General features: G+C 40.8%; 1 protein-coding gene across 1 annotated transcript in view; it reads right to left on the bottom strand.

Moving 5' to 3' along the window:
* Positions 1–23,752, bottom strand: part of MICAL3 (microtubule associated monooxygenase, calponin and LIM domain containing 3) — a 137,291-nt gene that overhangs the window by 62,152 nt on the left and 51,387 nt on the right. Inside the window, exons 17-19 of the mRNA XM_015821355.1 lie at positions 13,041–13,227; positions 9,313–9,401; positions 7,365–7,452 (exon numbers count right to left, since the gene is read on the bottom strand). Of these exons, the coding sequence (XP_015676841.1) occupies positions 7,365–7,452; positions 9,313–9,401; positions 13,041–13,227 (364 nt within the window). The remainder of the gene's footprint in view (positions 1–7,364; positions 7,453–9,312; positions 9,402–13,040; positions 13,228–23,752) is intronic.

Raw genomic sequence — 23,752 nt, 5'->3', positions numbered from 1 at the left:
GGCTGCTTTCTTGCAAACATTTCATTACCAAACTAGGTAACATCATCAGTACTGATGAAGTTACCTAGCGTAGAAAATGAAGATAATAGATAATCGGGGGGACATGATAGCAGTGTTCCAATATCTCAGGGGCTGCCACAAAGAAGAGAGAGTCAAGCTATTCTCCAAGGCGCCTGAAGGCAGGACGAGAAGCAACGGATGGAAACTGATCAAGGAGAGAAGCAACCTAGAACTAAGGAGAAACTTCCTGACAGTGAGAACAATTAACCAGTGGAACAACCTGCTTCCAGAAGCGGTGAATGCTCCAACACTGGAAGTTTTTAAGAAGAGACTGGACAGCCATTTGTCTGAAATGGTGTAGGGTTCCTGCCTGAGCAGGGGGTTGGACTTGATGACCTCCAGGTCCCTTCCAACTTTTATTATTATTATTATTATTATTATTATTATTATTATTATTATTATTATTATTATTGTTGTTGTTGTTGTTGTTGTTGTTGTTGTTATTAAATGTCTGCAAGAAAACAACCAAGCTCAGAGAACACCAAGGACCCCTCATTTCAATCCTGAGCTACAAATATTCTCCTTTATTGGTATTTCATATACTGTTCTACAATTTAGTTTGCCTACTAAGAATCAGAGACAAGACATGTGCAGAGTTATTTATTTAATCATTCACTCCATTTACGTTAAGTGCCCAGCTTGCAACTATGACTGGGCAATGAACATAGAATTAAAAACCAATAAAAAGTAAGGCAAAAAATAATAAGCAGAAGTAAGATGAAAGACATGAAGTCACAGTTCATGCATAGCTTTCTGCTTTCTGCATAGATGTATATGCTCCATTACTTTAAGGTACCCTATTGCTTTGGGATTCTATGCATACTGTAGAACAGGGGTGGGGAACAATGGCTCTTTTATGACTTATGGACTTCAACTCCCAGAATTCCTGAGCCAGTCACAAGTCATAAAGGGGCCATCGTTCCCCACCTCTGCCTAGAATCAGAAATTGGAAATACAAGCATTGGAATTGTGTCAAGCAAACCTTAATTCTCTCAGATTTGCTATAAAGAATATTTATTTTAGCGCCAGGGTGATCTTAATTTCATTGTTGGGGGCCAGCTGCAGAACCCCCTAAAAGGTTTTCATTTCCAACCATTCCAAGCTGAAGTCACACAAGATAAATAAACACTCAGAAAACTGAATATTGCTTGGAATTTATTTCCTTTTTTTAAATGCACAAAAACATAATTTGGTTTCACAGTAGGAAGAGATCCAAAATTACATAATGTAAACATGCACATGCACCATCACCCCCACAATATGTGCAAAAAGCAAAAGCTAAAAGTAAGGTGCAACATCTGTAGTTATAAATATCGAGCTTTTTGGAGTACATTCCCCTTTCCTCCCTGAGCCCCGGTCTATATCTCAAGTAGGCTGACGTTGGTCAAGTTTCATTTCAAAAAACGAGTGGTTTAAATAAAAGTGCCTTGGAGTCAAAAAGAGATAAACTACTGTTCTTTTTCCAAGATACAAAGTATTTTAACATCAATACACAAGCAGTATTGCATATTGTTTATGAAAATGCCCAGAAGAACCCATATCTTTCAAGAAATGCATTTACATACAAATAAAGCAAGTCATTGTAAGGTTGAAAAAGAGAGGAAAGAGAGAGGAAAAAAAAAACTCATTTCCCCAGCAAAAAATGTTCTCCACTGCAATTTATGCTGGAGTTCCAGTATCCTATGGCTTTCTGCTTTGTAACGCTTCCAGAAGTGTTTCTTACATTGTAAACATGCAGAAGACCCCGTTTTTATCCCTGTCCTTTTGCTATAGTTTCTTTGGCATTCCATAGTCATTATCTCGCCTTTATGTATTGTATGGTAGGGTGATTTTGTTGTGCTTCAAAAACTTAGGAAGAACATTGATGTGATGGGAACCCAGAACAAGACAATTCTAAGTCAAGTTCTGGAAGACTCTGTTTTAAAAGAGAGGGACTCTACCTATAGTTCCCCAATATACAGTGTAAACATTATCCCTCCTGGTTGTTTATTAACATTAGTCTAATGGCAGTTTCATACATTGCAACAGCTGTGTCTAAGCCAGTGTTTCTTAACCTCTGCAACTTTAAGATGGGTGGACTTCAACTCCCAGAATCCCTCTGGGTAGCATGCGATGGCTGGGGAAATTCTGGGAGCTGAAGCCCACCCATCTTAAAGTTGCAGAAATTAAGAAACAGTGGTCTAAACCATCTAGAAATAAATCCATAAGATGTTATTCCAGAGAAACTGTAATGTATCTAAGCAATATATTTCATAGAATGACTACTATCACATGATGATACTTTTATATGACAGCATCATCTACGTTAAAGGTGTGTACCCTACGTAAAATAGGCAGTGTTCTAGGGTACTATTTGTACAATGGCAGTCTTTTCCACACTGCGTGCTCTCTAAATATGAGGACTTCCAAGTTGTCCAGACAACATGTCTATTGCTAATAATTCTGGGCACTGAGGTTTACACATCTGGAGGAAAAACAGTTTATGGAAGTCTAACTTAGGGTCTCATTGCAAACAAACACAGATAAGATGCAAAGTAGCAAACCCTGAATGGCTGCTTTGTTATACCAAATGATCCAAAATCTCTTGGATGTGATTGGCCTGTTTCCATCTTTGACATGTCACTTAATCTAACATAATAGTTTGACTATCACTATTTTATCCAGTTGTCGAGGAAAATAATAAGTCTTGTATGTTTGGAGTTCACAGTATACATTTTGGCGACTTATAGGGTTTCCAAAGTAATTTGCTATATAAGGGAAACACTTTTGGAAGGATTAATTTAGCAGTTTGACAGATACTGTAAAGCAACAGTGGAGATCGTAAAAATCTACTTTTTCATGATAGAGCTGAAATTTTCTTATATGCAGTGCCTTGGCCAGGTATAATAAGAATATATATTTTAATTAACAAACACAGTCATTTAATCCTTGGTGAAAAGCTTAAATTAACCAAATCCAAGTTTGGTATATTGAACGATCTGCACACAAAAATCATGTATAGTAGTAAAGAAAAACAACAAAAAATTAGTTTTAAATCAAGACCTCTTGCCTTTAAGAAAGGGATACAATTTTTAAAGATCATTTACTCTATGTGTGCATATAGTGCATGGAACATGTGTCATTGATTCCTTATTACAGCTATATTGCTATAAAATACCATTATCAAATTTTAGCAGTGAGCTAAATTAATGATAATAATTGATTGGTGCTCTCAGAGGGATACCGAAAGGATTTTTTTGATATGTGGAAATATTGAATTTATCAGTTCTGACCATCCCAATTTTGCAAAAAAAAACCCCACCCTACTTGGACTTGCCTTTATTCTTAGATGCTCTCTTAGTAATTCTTAGCTCCTTGGTTAGGACTTGAATGATTAATTTCCACCAGTCGTACACTATGAATCTAATAATTTATTAAACGTATATGCCACTTAATTATCAACAATTCTTAATTGCCTCTCAACAGAAACCCTCAATTCTAAGTGTATGCACTGGATTAATCAATTTGTAGAAACTAAATTTGATTAGTTTAAACCATGTGAGTTTAGGAACCATCTCTGATAATTTTGGAAAATTATGTGGAGTTTTGTTCTACAATAGACAGCTAAAACTAGAATCCTTTCAACCATTCAAGCATTCTATTCCTTTTCTATCCTTCAGCAAATGCCTAACCACCATTAGGAATCCAATCAAATCTCATTCAAGAATATCAAGAAGCAGAGACACCACCCCTACCCCAATATGCAGTCTGTATGCAGCTTTATGAAATCTCTACTTAGAACATTGCCCTCATTATGTGATTAAATATATATCCAGATCTTAATCCATGAATGTAAACATTAATTTCCTAGTAACCCAAGTATCTTGGCCAGTGTGTTGGGTAGCCTTCTCTACTAGTGCTCTCTAGACTACTGAATTATACCTTCCATCATCACCAGCCAGAATAACTAATAACTGAAGTACTTGGAAACAAAAAGAGATGGTGGTTTAATTAACCTTGGGAACACCAGTCTGAGAAAAATTAATTAGTTGAACAGTATCTTAACTTCTTAATCCAAAGGGAATCAACCTACTGAACTTCCGTCTCAGAAACAAGAATATTTGTTTAAAACAATAATGTAAATGTTCTTGTATGTGTTTTTTTTTAATCACGGGAGATATCCTGGATTGTGCATGTAACAATTCAGGTTTTTCATGAAAAGAAAATTGCCATAGTTTCATTACATCTATGAGACTGTTCCATGCTCCTGAAATATGCTTCCCTCAATCTGATGTTCTCCAGATGTGCTGGATCATGATTCATCACTGGCCATATTGACTGGCAGTTTTACAACCCTGATCTCCAAACTTGGCAACTTTAAGACTTGGGGACTTCAATTGCTGGCTGGGGAATTCTGGGAGTTGAAGTCCACAAGTCTTAAAGTTGCCAAGTTTGGAGATCTCTGTTCTCCAAGATAGAAGACACCAGCGTGGAAAGTTTGAACTAGACTTGGGACAATCGACATAATTTAGTACAAACAGAATGAATAACATTTGTATATTTAAAGATGCATATTAAAAAAATTAACACTCAGTGTAAAACAATCCCAAAAATACAAAAGACAGGCAACAATCCCAAAAATACAAAGACAGGAGATAACTACTGAAAAGCAAGGACTATCATCTTCCCCAACATAGCTTTAATTGGCAGCAGCAGCAACTGTATCATATAGGTGAAAGTAAAGTGATTATTTGGCACTAGAGTCCCAGGGAAAAAAGTACAAAGACAGGTTTAATACAAGAACTGCAGTAAGTATGTCGGGGTTCAAGTGCAAAAAGCATCAGTTCTGACTTTCATCGCTCTTGGACCAGCAGAGAGGACTGCAACCTTTGACAGTCAATTTCCAAAAAATGTCTCCAGATAGCAGGAACATCAAAAGCAATTCACGGAAAACAATTTCAGGGGCCTTTGAAAATCAGAAGCAGCCATGAAGAGGAAATGTGGCCTGCTTTAATAGCTGTACTAAATGTATTTCTTTATCATTTCGGTGAATGATAGCTTTGATCTAGAATTATATTCTAATGACAATCACACAGTCTGTAAAGTGGAAGGGATACATGTGCCAGGAAAACTATTAACAACTTACAGAAAAGTACCTATTTTATCTATTAAACTACAAGCCTGAATATAGTAACATTCTCTTCTCTGCTATCCAAGTTAGCTAACAGACAAGGGAGAGTAGAGATTTAAAATTCCATAGTAACCAAGCAAACATTGAATGCTAATTTGTTTGAAACATGCAAACAGCAAAAGCAGCACACCACCCTCATGCCCTGGGCCACTGTGAACCAAGAGCTTGGAATGGACAACTGATCACAAACATAGGTTGGTATGAGGTACAGAGTTTGTCCAGCATTTCTAATATATTAGTAATCCCTCTGCCACTTTTTCTGGACAAATCGGGAATAATTTGCACACTTCAAAATGCCAATTTGCTTTAATTTCAGTTTCTCTCATTGGCAGTTAAAAGAATCTACTCTCTTTATTCTTGGTAGCAATTCAGCAATTCTGCACAAGACTTTGCAAGACCTGTTTTTAGAAACAAGCTAGGTCTGAAAAATCCAAAGATGTCCAGTCTGACCTAGATAAAATTCAACATTTCTTCAGCTCTGAGTCTTTGTTGGTAATGCAATGATTTGAAATAACTTTAACTATCAAGTCATAAAGCATTTATACCACAAACCACAGGATTAATTCATGCTTTAATTATTGCTATAATCAATTTAGTAGGATGCTAATAGTATTACCTCTATAATTCAAACATGTAAAAACACACATGTTAACAAAATAGCTATTTGACCCCTGAAGTCACACTATAAATATATAAAGTACTATCTAATTGCTTAGTGTAGCACATATATTAATTTCCTATACTTGTCACTCACTACTGAAACACCACTCTACCTAGCAAACAATCATGAAATATGAGATGCCAATTTTCTTTCCTGACCAGCAGGGAATAGGAATTAACAGGTAAGTAGTTTCTGAAGAATCCACACCAGCCATTAATTCAAATTAAACTAAGAAAAATAAATCAGAAGCTCCCTAGCATTATTAGAAATCTGGTTCATATGCAATCTGTTCCACTTGCAAATTACCTATTGTCCTATCAAATAACAAATTTAAATTAAACCTGCCCTTTCAATATTTATCTGAACGACTAGATTTAAATTCTTTTTAAGGGATTCACTCAGCAACTAAGCAATTACATTAATGGAAAGCCTCAGGCTCAAGTCATGCAATTACAATTTTTCATGCATTTAAAAAAGTCTTAATGTCTTTTAAATATTCATTCAAAGGCCAAACCATCATGGCTTCATTCCCAAATATTGGCCATAAACTAAATAGGCCCATAGTTTTCCAGACCCAGAACTAAATCCAATCTGATTTTCCTTCAGGTTTCCTTCCAGTTTGGTTACCAATGGTCCAAAAGAGCAGCCTAGCCACGTGAATGTTTTGGGTACAAAGTGCTTCCTTGATCAATTTCAAGGTCAAGCAGACTCCCTGAAACACCATGAGGAAAATCCCCCATATTTAGTCAGAGGACATCAGAGCTTGTCAACCACAGAATCCCGCTAGAGTTAAAGGCTATGGGGTCCCCTTAGCTGTCAGAGAAATCATGGAGGATTATCAGTGAGGTTTTGATGTTTTGCTATTCAGATACCACATTAGTGAGAGTCAGGGGATACAGGGATACAGTAGTCAGAGTTTGGGTAAACACAGAAATTTAATCAATGAAGCCATATTCCAAGCCATTTCAAGCAACACTAACATCATAAATAACTCATCGGTTACCATTTCACAGATCAATTCTTTTGAAAAACTGGACCCACCATAAGGAAAGGCTGAACTGGTTGTCTGTGTTTACCTGAACCAGATTCAAAACAACACTCTTAAAAGATCGTTTTTGAGAGATTTGTCTCTAAAACTACATGATATGTTGCTCCTTTCCCCCCCCCACCCCCACATACATATTGGTTCCCCGAGCTTCTCCCCAAACAAACCAAGGTTACAATGCTGTTATTAATATCCTAGTGCTGATAAGAACTCTCCCAGCATCTGCACAAGGATCTCCGACTGGACATAGAGAAAGGGGACTCCAAAAGCTACCAGCTGGCACATGAAAAAGGAGTCCAAAGGATTTTGGGCTAGGTGGTACCCAATGGAGGAAACCGTGCCCTGCAGCAGCCGGCTTGCCTCCCTAACTCTGCCAAAGACGCAGAGCGAGTATCGCATCATCTTGCCAAACAAGGAAGCAGAGCTACCTGGAGTCTTCTCTGATGAGGCTGAGATGGAATTGGCACGCCCTGCACCATCAGCCGCCATGCTGTCCTGTACAGTCCCTTTGTTGTCCTGGAGAAAAGAAAGGTTAAGGAAATAAGACAACTTTAAATGTAGGTAAAGGAAGACGCAAATGCAAACGAACAAGAGGGGACACTGTTTTGCTTAAAAAGCTAAGCCTGTTTGCAATGGCGAACTGCTGAGATCTTACTTAATCATAATTTGATTGGTTACAATACTTTTAATTCCTGCAAAACAAAGACAGCTTTTCAGAACTGGTAACTGATTTTCAGCATATCCAGAGGACTAAACCGATCCTAAGCTGCTGCTGCTGCTTGATCCAAAGATACCAGAACAGTGGTTCTCAACCTTTTTAATGCCGCGACCCCAACCGGTCGTAAGTCGAGGACTAAACCGGTCGTAAGTCGAGGACTTTCCCTGCCCGGGAGCGCCAAGCATGCGTGGTTTCGCCCCCTGCGCCGGCCGAGGCATAGCTGGCAAGCGGCAGAGACGGAGCAGGCCGACCACCAGCTGGCCCAGCCCAAGGGAGGTAAGGCACCCGCTGGAAAAGGGGGGAAAATGGCGGACAAAAAAAAATGGCGGACAAAAAAAATGGCGGACAGCCTTGCTTGGCAACCCCCATGAAATGGTCGATCAACCCCAAATAGGGTCCCGACCCACAGGTTGAGAACCACTGTACCAGAATGACATTCAAAGTGGTGGGGGAGGGACTCAAGAGCAACCAATTATTTAGAGGCTGCACCACCCTACAAATGCATACAAGTCCATTTGGTCCGTTTCCTCCCTCCCTCCCTCCCTCCCCCTTTGGCAAAGCCCATCCTCAACAGCTTGTGAATCAGATGGTAAATGGGTTAGCAAAGTCTACTGGCAAAATGTCCGGGGTTAAACCAGTCGTGAGCTGGAAGTTGGACCCCCTAATATAATACATGCTTCCCTTCATCATTGATGCTCCCTGGATAACAGGTAAACACGATCACTTATTTCCTTATTTATTTAAAGAATGTACATGGCTGCCTATCTCACATAGTGATCCTAGGCAGCTCATAGCAGCTAATAAAAACAAGATAAAAAACATAAGAAGCCCCTTTCACCTGGTGCCAAGCCAATCACACTATTATGAACCCCGTTCTAATTTTGGGGAAAACAGCCAAGTCTTTGTCACCTTCCAGAAGGCTAAAAAGATGGGGACCCTTGAATCAGAGGTGTATACACACACACACACACACACACACACAGTGTGTGTGTTATATATATTGTGTTATATATATATGTGTGTTATATATAATGTTATGTGTGTTATATATATTGTGTGTACTATATATGTAAACAAACTAAAACATGGATTTATAAAGATGTGGATTTGGCCATTTGATGTTATGTTATGTAAAGTTTTAAATGCAAAGAAAGAATATAAAGTCAACTATAGAGATAAAATGAGCACGTTACTGTTTTAATTTATTTCTTCTCATCTAGTTAATCTCATATTCTGGATTGGGGTATAGATCCTGATGTCTTCCACATATTTTGGCTTGCAGTTTCCATAAATCCTTCTTTCCGTGGCCCATTTTGCCTCATCTTTATGAAAGAGATAGCCCCAAACATTTGGACATACCCATTAACAGCCAGCATTGCAGATTTTGAATCAACTGATTGAAAAAAAAGTCCCCTTTTGTGAAATACTCGAACAGACGGAAATAATGCAAAGAAGAGTATTTTTATGGTTCTGTATGATATTTTCAATTTTGACTACAGAGAAATATAATTTTACATCTACCAACACATTCTTGTCTGGTCTCTTCAGTTCTGCAAGGCTTAAAATTAAGTGAGACCCTCCCCTTGCAAGCAACTCAAAGCCATTTTTTAATACCAAGAAGCAACTCTTATTAAAAATAAAATAAAACCACATCTTACCTTCCTTGACAATGGACCCACAGCTGGTCTCTTCCTCTGGGCATAACCTGAGAGCCTGTAACAGTAGTGAGGTTTGCAGTAGAATTTTCCTATAAACGGATCAAGAAGGACAATAAGATAATAGGCGAACACCACAGTTGTTTAACACTTGCAGTGCAGGAATTCAATTGTGTCGTCTCTACTTTGTCATGTCAATTATGTAATTATATCCCCAAAGTCTGAATTTAACATTCCAGCTTCAAAAACCATCTATTTTCCTACGTTCCCCTGACATCTATTAACCAACACCCAGTTAGCCATCCCAGCGTCCCAGGGAAACTTGTATGTTATCCCAAACAAAGCACTACTGTTAAGGGACAAAGGCTGCATCACATGAAAATCTGGCAGAAAAACTGCTAGAAAAATGAATGCAAAAACAGAAGGGCTGGGCATTAACTCCAAACAGGCTACTGCTTACAAAGAACTCTGGGAAACTTTGGGTGTGTGTGTGAAGAATGGGCAAAACGGTTGGAATGTGTCATGCCAAGGCAGGTGATTTCCAACTATAAATTTTGAATATTTGTCTTAAATATTCTAACAGCTAACAGATCTGCTCCTGAAGTCAGAGGAACAAGAACCTCTGATGACCCACTAAACCAGACATTTCAAACACAAGGCCTGGGGGCCGGATGTGGCCCGCGAAGTGGTTTCATGTGGCCCGCGAAGCCATCCTGGAAACAGTGAGGGAATGGCCCCCGCTGCCTTGGCCCTGGCCCAGGCCAGCCAGGAGCCAATGTACAATTTTATGGTGGCCATCTTGGCACTTGCCCTGGTGGACCATGCCTTGGTACTTGCCCCAGTCCCACCCCCTTCTGCCAGAGACCCTCAGATCTGTCCCACTCCTGCCCAGGCCCCCATAGGCACCCTTGACGCGAATGATGTAGAACTGGCCATGTCCACCCAGTAGCCACACCCACTCCATTCATGCCCACCCAGTAGGCTGCACCCACTCTGGCCACACCCACCCAGCCCCCCCAGGGCAACCGCAATGCTGATGCAGCCCTCAGTGAAATTGAGTTTGACACCCCTGCACTAAACCTTCTGAAGAGTCTTTGAGGACACTTATGGAAAGTTACGATATTAGACAAAGATCTTAAAAGTTGAGAAACTGACCATTCCTCTCCTCGTTGAATATCTTTGTTAGCAACTTACGGGATTTCTCAAGAGAAATCTAATCAATATGTGGCTGCAAAGATCTATAGTCTCAGCACTGAAATAGTATTATCAATTGTAAATATAAAATATAACCAGCCTTGCTAAATATTAAGCAACATTTTCCACAACAATAACATCAGTTAGGAGTTGAATCATATATATGCTATCCCAGTGGTGGCGAACCTATGGCACGCGTGCCAGAGGCAGCACTCAGAGCCCTCTCTGTTGGCACACGCGCTGCTGCCACCAGCAGCAGATCCATCAGGCCGCCACTGCCGCCCGGAGCAGGAGCCCCGCCCAGCACAAAGGAGGCAAAGTGGCCGACTAGCAAGCTCGAGTAGAGGTGGTAGAGCAGAGGTCACCAACCATTGTCGATTGGCGGACTGGAAGAAAAGGGAGGGGGAAGCATTTTACATGTGTGTCTGCATGCATGGAGCCGCAAGCATGCACGTGCTGCAAATGGGGCAGGGCTAGTGCCTGTGTGATACTCACTAGCCCTGCCCATTCTTGCGTGGTGCAGCGCCTCCCTGCCCCCCCCCGAGGGCACCACAATGCTGATGCGGCCCTGGCACTTTGCGATAAATAAGTGGGTTTGGGTTGCGGTTTGGGCACTCGGTTCGCCATCACTGTTCTATCCCTCCTCTATTGGAAGAATTAGCCCCATTGAAAACCTGCAGTTGAGATTTAAAAGTACTAAAAGCCTCCTTTCTGTAACAGACAGGAGTAATTGTTGTTCGTTGCAAATGCAACTGAGTAGTCTCACTTGGTGTTTTTGCAAAAGGTTAGTAAATCCAGGTCTATATTAAACCTAATATCTAGCTTTAATATAAAACTATATATTAATATGTGTACGGTTTGAACTGTCAAGAGCTCAAGGTGATATACATAAAATCACCTCCTCGTCCTCCTCCAATTTTTCCCAGAACAACAACCCTATGAGATAGGTTGAGCTGCGAAAGTCCAAAGTCTCCCAGGCTATTCTCATGGGGAAGGTTGATTAGAACTTGGGAGTTCCCATCTTAGATCAAGACCTTCATCATTATATCATCCTGGTTCTCTTGCTGGGAGAGGGAGTTGCTCAAAGTCTTCTATGGTTGAGGAAGGACTAGAACCCAACTGTAGTCCAGCACCTGGCTGGTTCTTGGACTTCAGAGAAGTACTGGCCCAAAGTCCCCCACGGAGCTTCCATAGACTTCAACCTTTGAGTCTCCCTCAGGTTGGTCCAGTTTATAACGTATTTCCCTGAAAGTAAGCCCTCCCCGAAAGTAAGCCCTACCTAAGAGCCTGCACAGACGACCGGCCACCGATTCCGTCTGATTTCACCATACACACGAGGTAAGGAGGAGGAGCTGCCAGCGCCTCTGCGACAAGGCGAAGCCGATGGAGGAGGGGGGATCTAACCCACGCTAGCCAAGAGTATACTAGTTCCTTACCGCTGCCCGGCTTGTTCTTTGCTTACCTGACTTCTAGCCCCGTCCTGTTTCTCCTTCACGATCCTCCGCTGCCGCATGCAGGGAAACAAAAGTTTGTGGGGGGAGGGGGAAGGTCAATCAATCAATTCCAACTTCACGAGATTTTTTTTTTTTGCAAGAAGTTGGGATTGATTGATTGATTGACTCCCCCCCCCACCTCTTTTGTTTCCCTGCATGCGGCAGTGGAGGATCGTGAAGGAGAAACCGGACGGAGCTGGAAGTCAGGTAAGCAAAGACATGCAATTCCTGGGGGAAGTGAGGGTATCTGGAGGGTGGTGTGGCAAGCTCTCCAGCTCCATGGGGAAGGGGCAGCCAGCATGGGCGCTGACAGCAGGACGCCTGCTTGCTTGAGCACCCTCCCTCCCTGAGGCTCAAGTGTTCCACCTGCTGCTTTGGTCCTGGGCTGCCGCCTCCCCGCTCACCTCTCATTCAGGCCAGGCCGGGCCAGGCCAGGCCAGGAAGGTGGTCTCCCCGGATCCCCAGGGCAAAGGCCCCCCGCTCTGGCCGGAGGAGCGTCAGCCTGGCCTCCCCCACCTTAGTGCCCTTCCTGTCGCCACCGCCCAGCACGGGCGCCCCGGGTTGGCCTGACACGGGAAGGGCACGCACCCCACCTGCCCCGATACTTGGTCCACCAGTTAAAGTTGTGGACTAATATCAAGGACCTCCATGCTAATTTTACTATTAGTCTTTGAGACTCATTGGAAAACTTTGGGTTCTGACACTTTTTTAACCGCTTTATAAGGCTGCTTTTTTGGGGGGGGGAGGAAGAAATAAAAGGAAACAAGATTTCAAGTAAATAACCTTGAGCTCCTGAAGAAACAGGATATCAATCAATCAAACAAATTAATTAAAATAATTCTAATTCAGTCAATTTTCAGATATTGCCATTTACCCACAGTTCTGTTTTTGCACCTCAGTCTTTTTAGATTATCCTAAAATGACCTAAGCAACGTGCAATGACCTCCTTACTGTCCTCTAAGGACATATCCTGAGATGTATTTCTGCAGACGTGCAGCCCCAGAAGACAAAGGCAAATTCAACTTCAAAGACAATTTCACTTACCGTCCACCAAATCATAGGCATAGGAGGACAAGCGCAGTGTGGTGGCGCAGTATTCACATTTAAAGCAGCTGCGGTGGAAGAATTTGCCTTCAGCGCTGAGCCTCTCCATCACGTAGACCCGCTTGTGGCAGAAGTAGCATACATCACTGCCTCCAACATTGGGGGGGAATTCTTTTTTTAATGAACCCTAAAGCGACAGAAGCAAGGAGAGCATTATAAGCTTGTTTTCAATCCGCTGATGCCATTCATTTTCTCTTGGGTTGTCTTGAAATTTTCTACACAGGATGCTCCAGAGAATGCCCAAAACAGAGTAACGTACAAATAAATCAAAGATTCCTGAGACAGTGAGAAAAGGTTGGCAAGTGCTACAGGTAACCCAGAACCTGTAGCACTTAACTACCTGAAGTATAACCTTCACCTCCCGTCTCTAAATGAGGAAATCATTATTATACTTTGTAAGGCTATTGTGAAATAGATACCTGTGATATAGAAATTACAATGGTAATAAACCTCCTCATTTATCAAGGCAAGAGTGTCAACCGGTCTATATGATGTCAAGTGGCGTCCGCATATATCATCCTAAAGAACTCATCTTTTATTCATAGGAGTCTTTATAAGAATGAGGAACAGAAACAGGTACATCTGACTACCTGTCTCGAAGATGCTTTTCAAAAGGCTTTCTTGGTTTTTCTTTGAACTTGGACTTTCTTGGGTTTTTTTTTTTCCCCCTTGAAGACGTTTCGCTTCTCATCCAAGAAGCTTCTTCAGTTCTGACTGAATGGAGGGGAATGAAAGGATTTGTATTTCTGCAATCATCTGGTCATTAGCACTCTGAAGGCTGATCTTTAGCTCGCTTGAGAGTCATTGAGACCTCTTGGGGGTTTATTCAGGGTCACCTGAATCAGACTGCAAATTTGGACTGCTAAAAGGACCGTGTTGAAGACAAGAGATAGGTGGTGAGTTATGCCTCCCCCTCTATTGAGAGAGGGCTGTTCAATTTTAACACAGATGGCCTCGTTGATCCTCCTTTCAAACCAATGGTCCTCTCTGTCCAGAATGTGGACTTTTCTATCTTCAAAAGAATGGGGGGAAAAAACAAGGAAGTCCATTTGCTTTTTGAAAAGCAGCTTTGGGACAACCGTGACTTGGATGATTGAGAATCTCTACAACAGTGTTTCTCAACCTTGGCAACTTTACGATGTGTGGACTTCAACTCCCAGAATTCTCCAGCTAGCAATAGCTGGAGAATTCTGGGAGTTGAAGTCCACACATCGTAAAGTTGCCAAGGCTGAGAAACACTGCTCTACAAGATGTCTGACTACCTCAGATAAAGCACCAAGGGGGAGAGGATATTTTATTATGAGATGAAGAAAGAGAAGCTAATTTAAAATACAACACTCACAAACACACATTGCTTTCTGCAAGCCATTCTCTTACCAGTTCCTTTTTGTCTAGAAGGGTTTTAGGCTGGTCTTTCCTTTGAAGCTGATTGGCTATCTGCTCAGCCAATGAGCTCACGCCTCCTGTATACATCTTTATATACTTCTACCAGGTGAAAATAATTGTGGAGAGGGAAGGTAATGGATGGAAAGAGAAACAATATAAATGGTGTTGAAACCAACAAAAAGAAAAAAAAAATGAAATAAAAAAGGGTGCGAAAACGAAACAAACCATGCCAAGGCAGTGGACCACGCAAGTGGGTGTGATACCAGCAAAACAGGTGACAGCAGCAACCAGTGGTATAAGCAACACAAAACGTAACCACTCACAGTCCATAACCAATTCCACATGGATTCTCAGGAGACACTAACTCATTTGTCAGAAAACACTTCAGCAAATGGGAAGAAGTTCAAAGACCAAAGTTTCTCCAGCACCCTATTTCTCCAATACTCCAATACCAATATTTATCTCTGCACTGCAAAACCAGGCATAGCTCTTAGACAGGTCTAGAGATTCTAGCAGTAATTTGGCCCTGCTGATGCACAAGGCAAGAGAATAAGAGTAAATTCCCAATTCAGCAAGAGACGTGTACTGTACGTGCTCAAAGTGAGACAATCCATATTTTAAAAAACACCCATGGAATATTGGACAGTTAAAAACTTGCTTCCATTACCACATCTTTGCTAAATCTAAACTAATCTTCCCATCTGAAAGATACATGTGTTAAAAAAAAAGTCATGTTGCTATTTCAGGCATATACAGTATACAGAAAGAATGTTATTCGCAGCAATATCCAAGTATTTGGATATTATGAGTACTTATGGCATCCAAAAACATAAGCTTGGGAACTGTATATTCTGAATAAAGGATACTTTGGAAGAAAAAGAAAACGAGAGCAAGAAAGAGACGCTTAATATGAAAATTGCTGATATTAGCTTATAGCCCAAGAAGAAGAGTGTTTCTTCAGGGTTCTAAAAACAAACTGTAAATCAAACTGCACTACAGAAAAAAAAAACAGGCAGAATGACCATTCAGAACTATATTGGAAGAGAAAAGCTTTTGTTTGACAAGTCACACAAAATATATTCTGCCAATACCTCCATGGGAAACGAAAAACAGATTGATGTTGGATGGCATCTCTTCAAGAAAAACAAGTTTGGAAAAAACACTCAAAAACAAAGTAGAACCATCCAGCAGTTCAGTTGTTTCAAAAACAAAGAACGTTCCAACTATTGTACATTAATTTCCTTTGCACAGAAGAACGCAGGCTAGGACCTGCAAGCTTTCCCTTTTGCCTTCTTGAGTGCCAGGCACCTGAAGGCAATAGAAAAGTTATGATAGCTTACCCTTCTCCAACCTAATGTTGGGCGGATATGCAGAAGTACACTTCCATATTGCCCAACTACCAAAAACTGGAGAGGTCTGTAAAAGCTGGTGTGACTATAATGCCATTTCTGAAGATGAGAGCAATGTCAATCTAGACCAGTGGTTCTCAACCTTTTTAATGCCGCGACCCCCAACCGGTCGTAAGTCGAGGACTAAACCGGTCATAAGTCAAGGACTAAACCGGTCGTAAGTCAAGGACTAAACTGGTCGTAAGTCGAGGACTAAACTGGTCGTAAGTCGAGGACTACCCAACCGGTCGTAAGTCGAGGACTTTCCCTGCCCCGGAGCGCCACGCATGCGTGGTTCTGCCCCCTGCGCCAGCCGAGGCGTAGCTGGCAAGCGGCAGAGACGGAGCAGGACGACCACCAGCTGGCCCAGCCCAAGGGCGGTAAGGCACCCGCCGGAAAAGGGGAAAAAAATGGTGGACAGCCTTGCTTGGCGACCCCGTGAAATGGTCGATCGACCCCAAATGGGGTCGCGACCCATAGGTTGAGAACCGCTGATCTAGACACATGTAGCTAGAAGATTAAAAGGCCTGCCCCCCTCCAGCCCCTAAATTGATGCCCATAAGAGCTAGTCTATTGCAGTAGTTACAGTGCTGGAGTAGAAACTGGGGGACTGTGAATTCTAGTCCTTCCCTGGATATGAAAGACAACTGAGCAGTTTTAGGGCTGTCCCTCACTCAGCCCAATCCATCACGCACGGTTATTGTTGGGGAAATGGGAGACAGAAACATTAGGTACACTGCCTAGAGTTGTACAAGTAAAAAAGGGATATAAATCTAATAATAATTTTATTTATTTTATTAAATTTGTTCGCTGCCCATCTCACCATGATAAATAAACTAGGGGGACCGAGATTTCTACTAATATTTTTCAGTTTCTTTGGATTCATTTTGTCTCTTTTTAAAGAACCATTGAAGCTCGCGGAATTCAAAGTTGGCAGTGATCAGTGTGAAGAAATTGTCTAATCTATCCCCAACTCTACTGCCAATCATCTGTGAAATAATCCTAGCACTAGGACAAAGAAAAATCCCCATAATGTGCAAAATTATGTAAGCCTATCCTATGTTCACAGAAAATAGCTTACAGTATGACGTTCTTTAACTAAAACCCACAAGCTAGTCTCAACCTTGCATGGAAAGTTCTACAATGCCCACTTTGAGTTGGGATATCAAAATTGTACACATTGTTCAGAGAAGGGGATTCCACAGATTTACATAAAATTATTACAAATCCTGGCTGATTGCTTAATAATCTGTAATTCTTAAATTGCCTTTTATTGTGGCTGCAAAGTTTTACTTAAGAATACAACACTCCACCACCTCCTTTTTTTTGCTGGAGAAATCACAGAGTTTGGACTTCATTTATGTATGCTATACATAAAGTTGGGATTCTTGCCTTCTTTAACATAAATCTCCTGTAAATTTTGGAGTTTATTTATTATATTGCCTATTCATCTTATTTGAAGTTCTTCACAATTTGCTTTGCTTTTCACCCTGCCCAGTATTTCAGGAGCATATACAAGTCTGGCTAATCTACAGATTATCATCCCACCTTGCAATCAACATCCATGAAGTAATAATTGTTTTGAAGATAATGTTGCTACTTCCTGTTTCTGTATGAATGAAGCAAGCAAGTCTTCTAAAATTGCATATTATCTTGAAGTCTGGCAAATTAAGGGCCTTTGAAAATCCTGTTTATTTCCATAAATCATGACCTTCTGTCTTATTCATGTACTGACAGTATAATTGGCCAATTATATTGGATAACTGCCAGAAACCAGTTTTTCTCTGCTTGTCAGCAAGTCTTATTGTGACTTGTAAATGCTTCTTCCTTTTCATTTGGAAGAGCTGGACAAAGTGTGTGACCTGTGGGGTTACCCCAAGTTTTTTAGTAATTAGTTTAAGTAGGTTCTGCCTCAGTCAGAGGAAATGACTACAGAGGCCTCTTAGTCTTGATTTCCTACCCCAAATCTGGCTGGAAGAATTTCCTTTTTTGCTTGCAACAGGAAATTTATATTCCCAATCTTCTAAGCAGAAAGTGTTTCTGGATATCTGTAAATTTAGCCATCATTTTGGATATACTCACTCAAAACTATATCTCCTTCTACTATCCAGATAAAAGCGAACCAACACACAAGAAAACAAGTTTAGATGTGGAATACTCAGTTTCAATAATAAATGTATGTTTATCTGCAGAAATAAGCAACATTTTCTGATAATAAATAAAATGTTTCCTAGTTCAGGAACACTCACGAGCTTTAGTTTCAACAAGGTGAGCAATAAGCATTTCATTTCTTCACTGTTTATTGGTCTCCATTTTTTAAGTTCCAAAATGCAATACACTGTGTTGTAAGTTGCCGTGCAACTTCAGTCATCATAATGACAACTACTGCAAAAGTGAGAACAAAAGGAGGACATGATCCTGAGATAACAGTGGAGCAAGGTGAGAAAGAAATATACTTGTTGACCAAACCATAGTTTGGTAATTGAGCTCCAGGGGTGCCTCAAGCAGACAGATACATGGCAAATAACAATATTAGAAGGAAGAGACTCTTGAGGACCTCCACGGTATGTGTCCTTGTGTTTTGTGAATGAGTTTCGAGGCATACTCTAAACTATAGCCAGTGATGTGAAGACAGGCAAGATGCACATTAGTCCCAACTTCTATACGCCTTGAAATACCCTGGGAATAAAGCAGGCTAAGCTTTCTCATTCACAAGCACTCAGCTTCCCCAAAGCAAAGACCAGGGGTCTTCAAACTTGGCCCTTTTATGACTTGTGGACTTCAACTCCCAGAATTCCTCAGCCAGCATGCCTGGCTGAGAAATTCTGCGGGTTGAAGTCCACGAGTCATAAAAGGGCCAAGTTTGAAGACCCCTGGCAAAGACCTTGGAGATGCCTGAGGTCTATTCAACAGCAGAAGATGGAGCAGGCTCGTGTATGCAGCCAGGTGTAGCGAGAAGCCCCACACCATGCTACCTGTCTGAGGGAATCAGATGAGGGAGAAGAGGGGCGGCTGGAAGAGCGGAGGCTACGGGAGAGCTCCCACTGCTCGACAACTGATCGACGAGCTCGCTCTGTCTCTGGCTACAAAATAAAGGCGAGAAAGTCAGGCAATGACATGTTTAAAAGTCATGGGAAAATGAAATCCATCCAAATTTCAATGTATCAGATGTTTTCAGCGGGAAACAACAGAGCCTAAGTGCTAGTGTCACCCTGAGGGCTTTCCTGTCATGTTTTGTTCAAATTCTGAAAATGAGGATCTATCCAAATTGATGAGGACTGGGGGCTTTGGAAATCGTTATACTACACAGTAGTCATCAATCTGCTCTGAAGAAAAACTGGGGAATCTTCCTAAGTTTATATAGTAGGATATCCTTTGATAACACTAAACAGAAATATTCTGGATATGAAACACAAACATAAACAAAAGATTGGGGTTTTGGAAGAGATTATTTTAAAAACTATGGCAAGAGTTTACAGCTATATGGTAAAACTGCTGACTGGAATGTGTCAAAAGAGAAGATTTTTTTTAATACCATCAGGATTAATTTGGGGATTGACTCTATGAGCCAAAATTGATAGCTGAATGGACAGAATTTGACACAGCAGCAGCTTACACAAGACTAGAAAGTGTATTCTAGTTTTCCTGAATCTGGCAAACTCTGCATTGTGTTTAGACAGCAAATGCCAGACTTCCCAGCCAGACATTGGAATTTTAGGATCTGCAATCTCAACACATTCAGAGGGTGTGTTGAGAATTGTTTCAGAATACATTCTAATTTTCAAAGGATAATATATGACTGAATTCCTGGTACTGAGAATCAGATCAATGAAGCAGAGCAAATGCAGGAATATGGTGTGTTCTTTTTTTTTTTTCTAAGATCCATTTTTAAATTGTATTTAAATCCAGTTATGAGTTAAGTTACTTTCTGATGTCTTGTGTTTAGCTACTTGTTAAGAAGCTAATTTTACAAAAACATGGTCCCCCAAACCTAATAAATACTTGCAGACGTTATTCTGCTCCAGATTGGCCAAGCAATGCTCTACTAATACTGTTTGAATTTGTTTCAGTCTCTGAAAAATGCAATCCCAATTCTTTGGAGGTATAAAAACATGCTCTTGATCAAAAATCCTTTTTAATTTAGTCACTTCCTTCCCACAGAAGCCACATTCCATTCATTAGTGCCAGAAGCATTTATTGAAATACTGATTCTGTAAGTGGGAATATTTGTTAGAAAAAGGGGGATCATAATTTTTTTTTTGCAAGCTCAGAATAATAGACTGAATTCTGCTATAATGTGAGTATGTAGCGATCAGCCATTAATACGTGGCATCTGATGCCTGCCCCACTACAGCTGCGGCAAAACTTTTCATTCCCTTTCTAAGAGAACAGCAAGCGATCAAACCACCAGACAAGCAGGAAATCCATCACCTGGTGCCTGGTTGTTGGCCTCTGCTCCAGAAGAGCAGCCAGCTGGCTTGCCCTCTCTTCAATGGTGAGGGTTTGCTCTGCCATATGGTCATCTGAAAAGAACTGATGAGTCCTCTGCAGAACAACAACGAAGGAAGAAAATGACCAGAGGAAATAATATGCACAGGAAAAAAAAGAGAGAGAGAGTTGGAAGCACAGAAGCCGAACTGACAAGTGTCCATGCCAGACAGCTCAACGACATGACGTTTGAGCGAGCTCTAAAACTCTTCTGGAATAGAAGTGATTTCCCTCCTTAGGTGGGACCAAAACTTGTCACAAGCCATTTAGAGCAGCCCAATCTGAGTCTGAGCACGCCTGCTGTTGAAGACCTACTGATTTCCAGCGGGTTGAAAGTATATGCTGAATTCTGAACTGTGCATCTCGCAGCAGCGTGAAATAAAACATGCTTTCATGTCTATCCAAACACCACAATCATTCTAAGTGACACACAATGAGAAATTAAGGCTGGGGAAAGGTAGGGTTCCTTCGAAGTACTGAAGAGAGAAGAATTGGGCTCCTGTGTGCTCTGAAGGATCTTGGGGGGATTGAATCCATATAGCACTGTGAGAGTTAGAGATCAAGGACAGAAAGATGGCTGCAATATAAGGGTTAGGCGAAAGAGAAAGAACGTGCTCGATTTTTTTTCTTACTCCAACTTTGCTCCCCATTTTTTTTTAATGTGTGCCAGTGTGCTCACAGTAAAAAATGACAACAAAGGTTACCCCTTATCTACATTTCAGCAGCTATATAGTTAAGACTCATAGCACTGAAGAGGAATCATACCAAATGCACCCTCCATGCTGGAAAACACCTCCTTCTGCTTCACCACAGCACTTCCTACCCCAAAGCTGGTTCCAAATCTGCAGTGAGCTACGTGCCAAACTTTATAAAAGCATACTGCATATTCTTAAAGGTGGGTAAGAGCCTTTTCAAGCAAGCGCTTTGGTAAACACCATACACCCAGAGAAATATTAATTTTGGAAAGATCTCCAGCAGCGCTGCGCTGAGGTTATTAGCATCATCAACACATAGGTAAACATACAACCATCCTCCCCTGCCAGCTGACAAAGTGTCTTCTACAACTCATGCTTGCTTTGGTCATGCCAGTTTACCCATTGATGCCTGGGACTCTGTTCTCCAGGTGGATCTGTCTGAGGATCTCTGGTGGTCTGCAGGCAAAAGAGTTACCTTAACAAGCCCCCCCAGACACACAAAAAACAGCACAGTTTAATTAGGATCACCCTAGAAGAGAAAAATATCACAAGTCCAGGAAATGTTTTGACTTCGGCATAGGTCATGCCGGCACAGGGAGAATATACGTATCCAATTTTATGAGGCATGATTAAAAATAACACTCTAGGCAAACCGTGTTAGTAACTGGTGGTATAACACTGCACATTCACACAGTAATAAAAGAGGTGCAAGAAAAAGAGACAGTTTCCGAGAAATGACCAAGTTAGTGCCTTAAAATCTTCCTTGTTTTAGAAATAACTCGGGGAGTTAGACATAAATGATTTGGCTAATTAAAACCAGATAAATTTATTATGCCGCAGCTTTTAAAAATGCATTTATTGTTTTGAAAAGATTCAACTCTCTTTAACAAGACAAGCACATAGGCTTTTGGACCAGCTATGCTCTTATTTCCATCTATCGTGACCATAAGCTATCCTGCCTTAAGAAATCTAGATGCCTATATTATAATTCACCTATCTATCATTTAGCCATCATGGAGAAAATCTATGTAGTTGCTAAGAGTCGACATAATTGTTTTATCAAACTGAAATTCCAAGGGACACCAGAAACTACCAACTCTTCACAAAGAAACTACTATAGCTATAATCTTTCTATCAAATCTATATTTATATATTGCTTAAATGGCATTGCTTTCTGAAGTGCCAATATAGAAAGATATTATCTTCTGACCTAAGAAATCCAGAGCTGCCATGTTCAAATCATGACCCTTTTACATATATTTTTAAAGAGGGGTACATAATCTGTGGCCAAAGTAACACTTTCAGACTTTTGAAGCATATATTTCCCCAAAGGCTTGGGAATGGACAGCTGCTTCTATATAGGGTCTTGCTTTTTTGTCAGGATGAAAGCAGCATTTTGGCATCTCACCTCAAGCTCTAACAATGGGAGATGTGCATACATAAAGTAGTCCCATTTAGCAACTGTGATCATTCACAGTTAGGACAGTGATGAAAAAATAATTTTAAGCCTCATGTTTATGGCCTTTGCTGGTCTGTAAAGCAAAGGGAAGCTGAAGGAAGATCGTAAGCAGTCACAGTTTCAGTTAGCGACTGCTTTCCTTAATGACCCAGTTGCTGATTCCAACTGTGGTCGCTAAACAAGGACTATTATAGTGTTATATAATACATAACAAACAGGCATAGTTTGCAAAGGTACTGCAAAACTGCTTTATCAGCCTGGCTTCCTTACTCTCTCGAGGATGCCTCAAAGACTCTCAAAAGAGCCAGTGAGAATATAAATGGAAGGATATACTGTTCAGTGTGAAAGATATTATATTTTAACAAAATAAATTTAGGTTTTTTCCCTCAAATCTGTTTTTGAATTCTCAGCCTATTTCTTGAATGCTAGATGTGGTCCTAACAGCATAGCTTTACAAGATGGAATGACAAATTAGCTACAGCAGTTTTTCCCTCCACCCCCTCGATTGAATCAAGCACACATTTTGATTTGTGTCTGTTTTTCTAACCATGAGGACAATGGTTAGAAGATCAATTTTATTTTTACAAATGAGGATACCAAAATTAGTCTGCTTCTCAAGCTACGGCTGATTTAGTCTCTTAATTTGTCATGCTGTTGCATAACTATACTTAGAGAAACACATTATTTTCCAAGTGTAGTGCCAATGCAGATGAACACTGTTATTCCAAGTTCAGTGACATGTTTTGATTTCTCCTTCATATTAAGAAAAATCTAGAAGTCTGAGCTAACCTGTTTGGTTTTTGTTACTCTTGTTTACTAAATAAAGGAGAAGGGAGGAATTTACATATAGCTGCCAAGCTTTTTCTTCCTAGGAAAATCTGACGTTCAATTTCCCATCTCAGAGTCATGTGCCACCCAGTCAAGGTCAGGTCTTATAGTGTTAAGACCAAACAGTGCCATGATGTCATGATGCCAACTTTTGATAAAAACCTTGAGACTGTTGTTTGTTGGGAGCTTCTGCATGGAGCCTACCACTGGGAACTATGGAAACTGGCCACCCTTGGGGTATTATTAAGGAGCTCCTGGCGGCTAGCTTTTCAATCTGTTTGCTTGAGCTAATAATAAAGCTTAATCTACCTTTATTTTTATGGGCTGCTTATTGTTTCTAGATCCGAAAGAACCAATTGCCTGGGCATTCAATCACTGCCCTGACATTTGGCAAAACGCCAAGGAACA

This window comes from Protobothrops mucrosquamatus, unplaced genomic scaffold, assembly GCF_001527695.2.
Source record: "Protobothrops mucrosquamatus isolate PMUCROS unplaced genomic scaffold, P.Mucros_1.0 scaffold1312, whole genome shotgun sequence".
NCBI lineage: Eukaryota > Metazoa > Chordata > Lepidosauria > Squamata > Viperidae > Protobothrops > Protobothrops mucrosquamatus.
The sequence above is the reverse complement of the archived record's forward strand: the minus strand, read 5'-3'. Positions and strand labels throughout refer to the sequence as shown.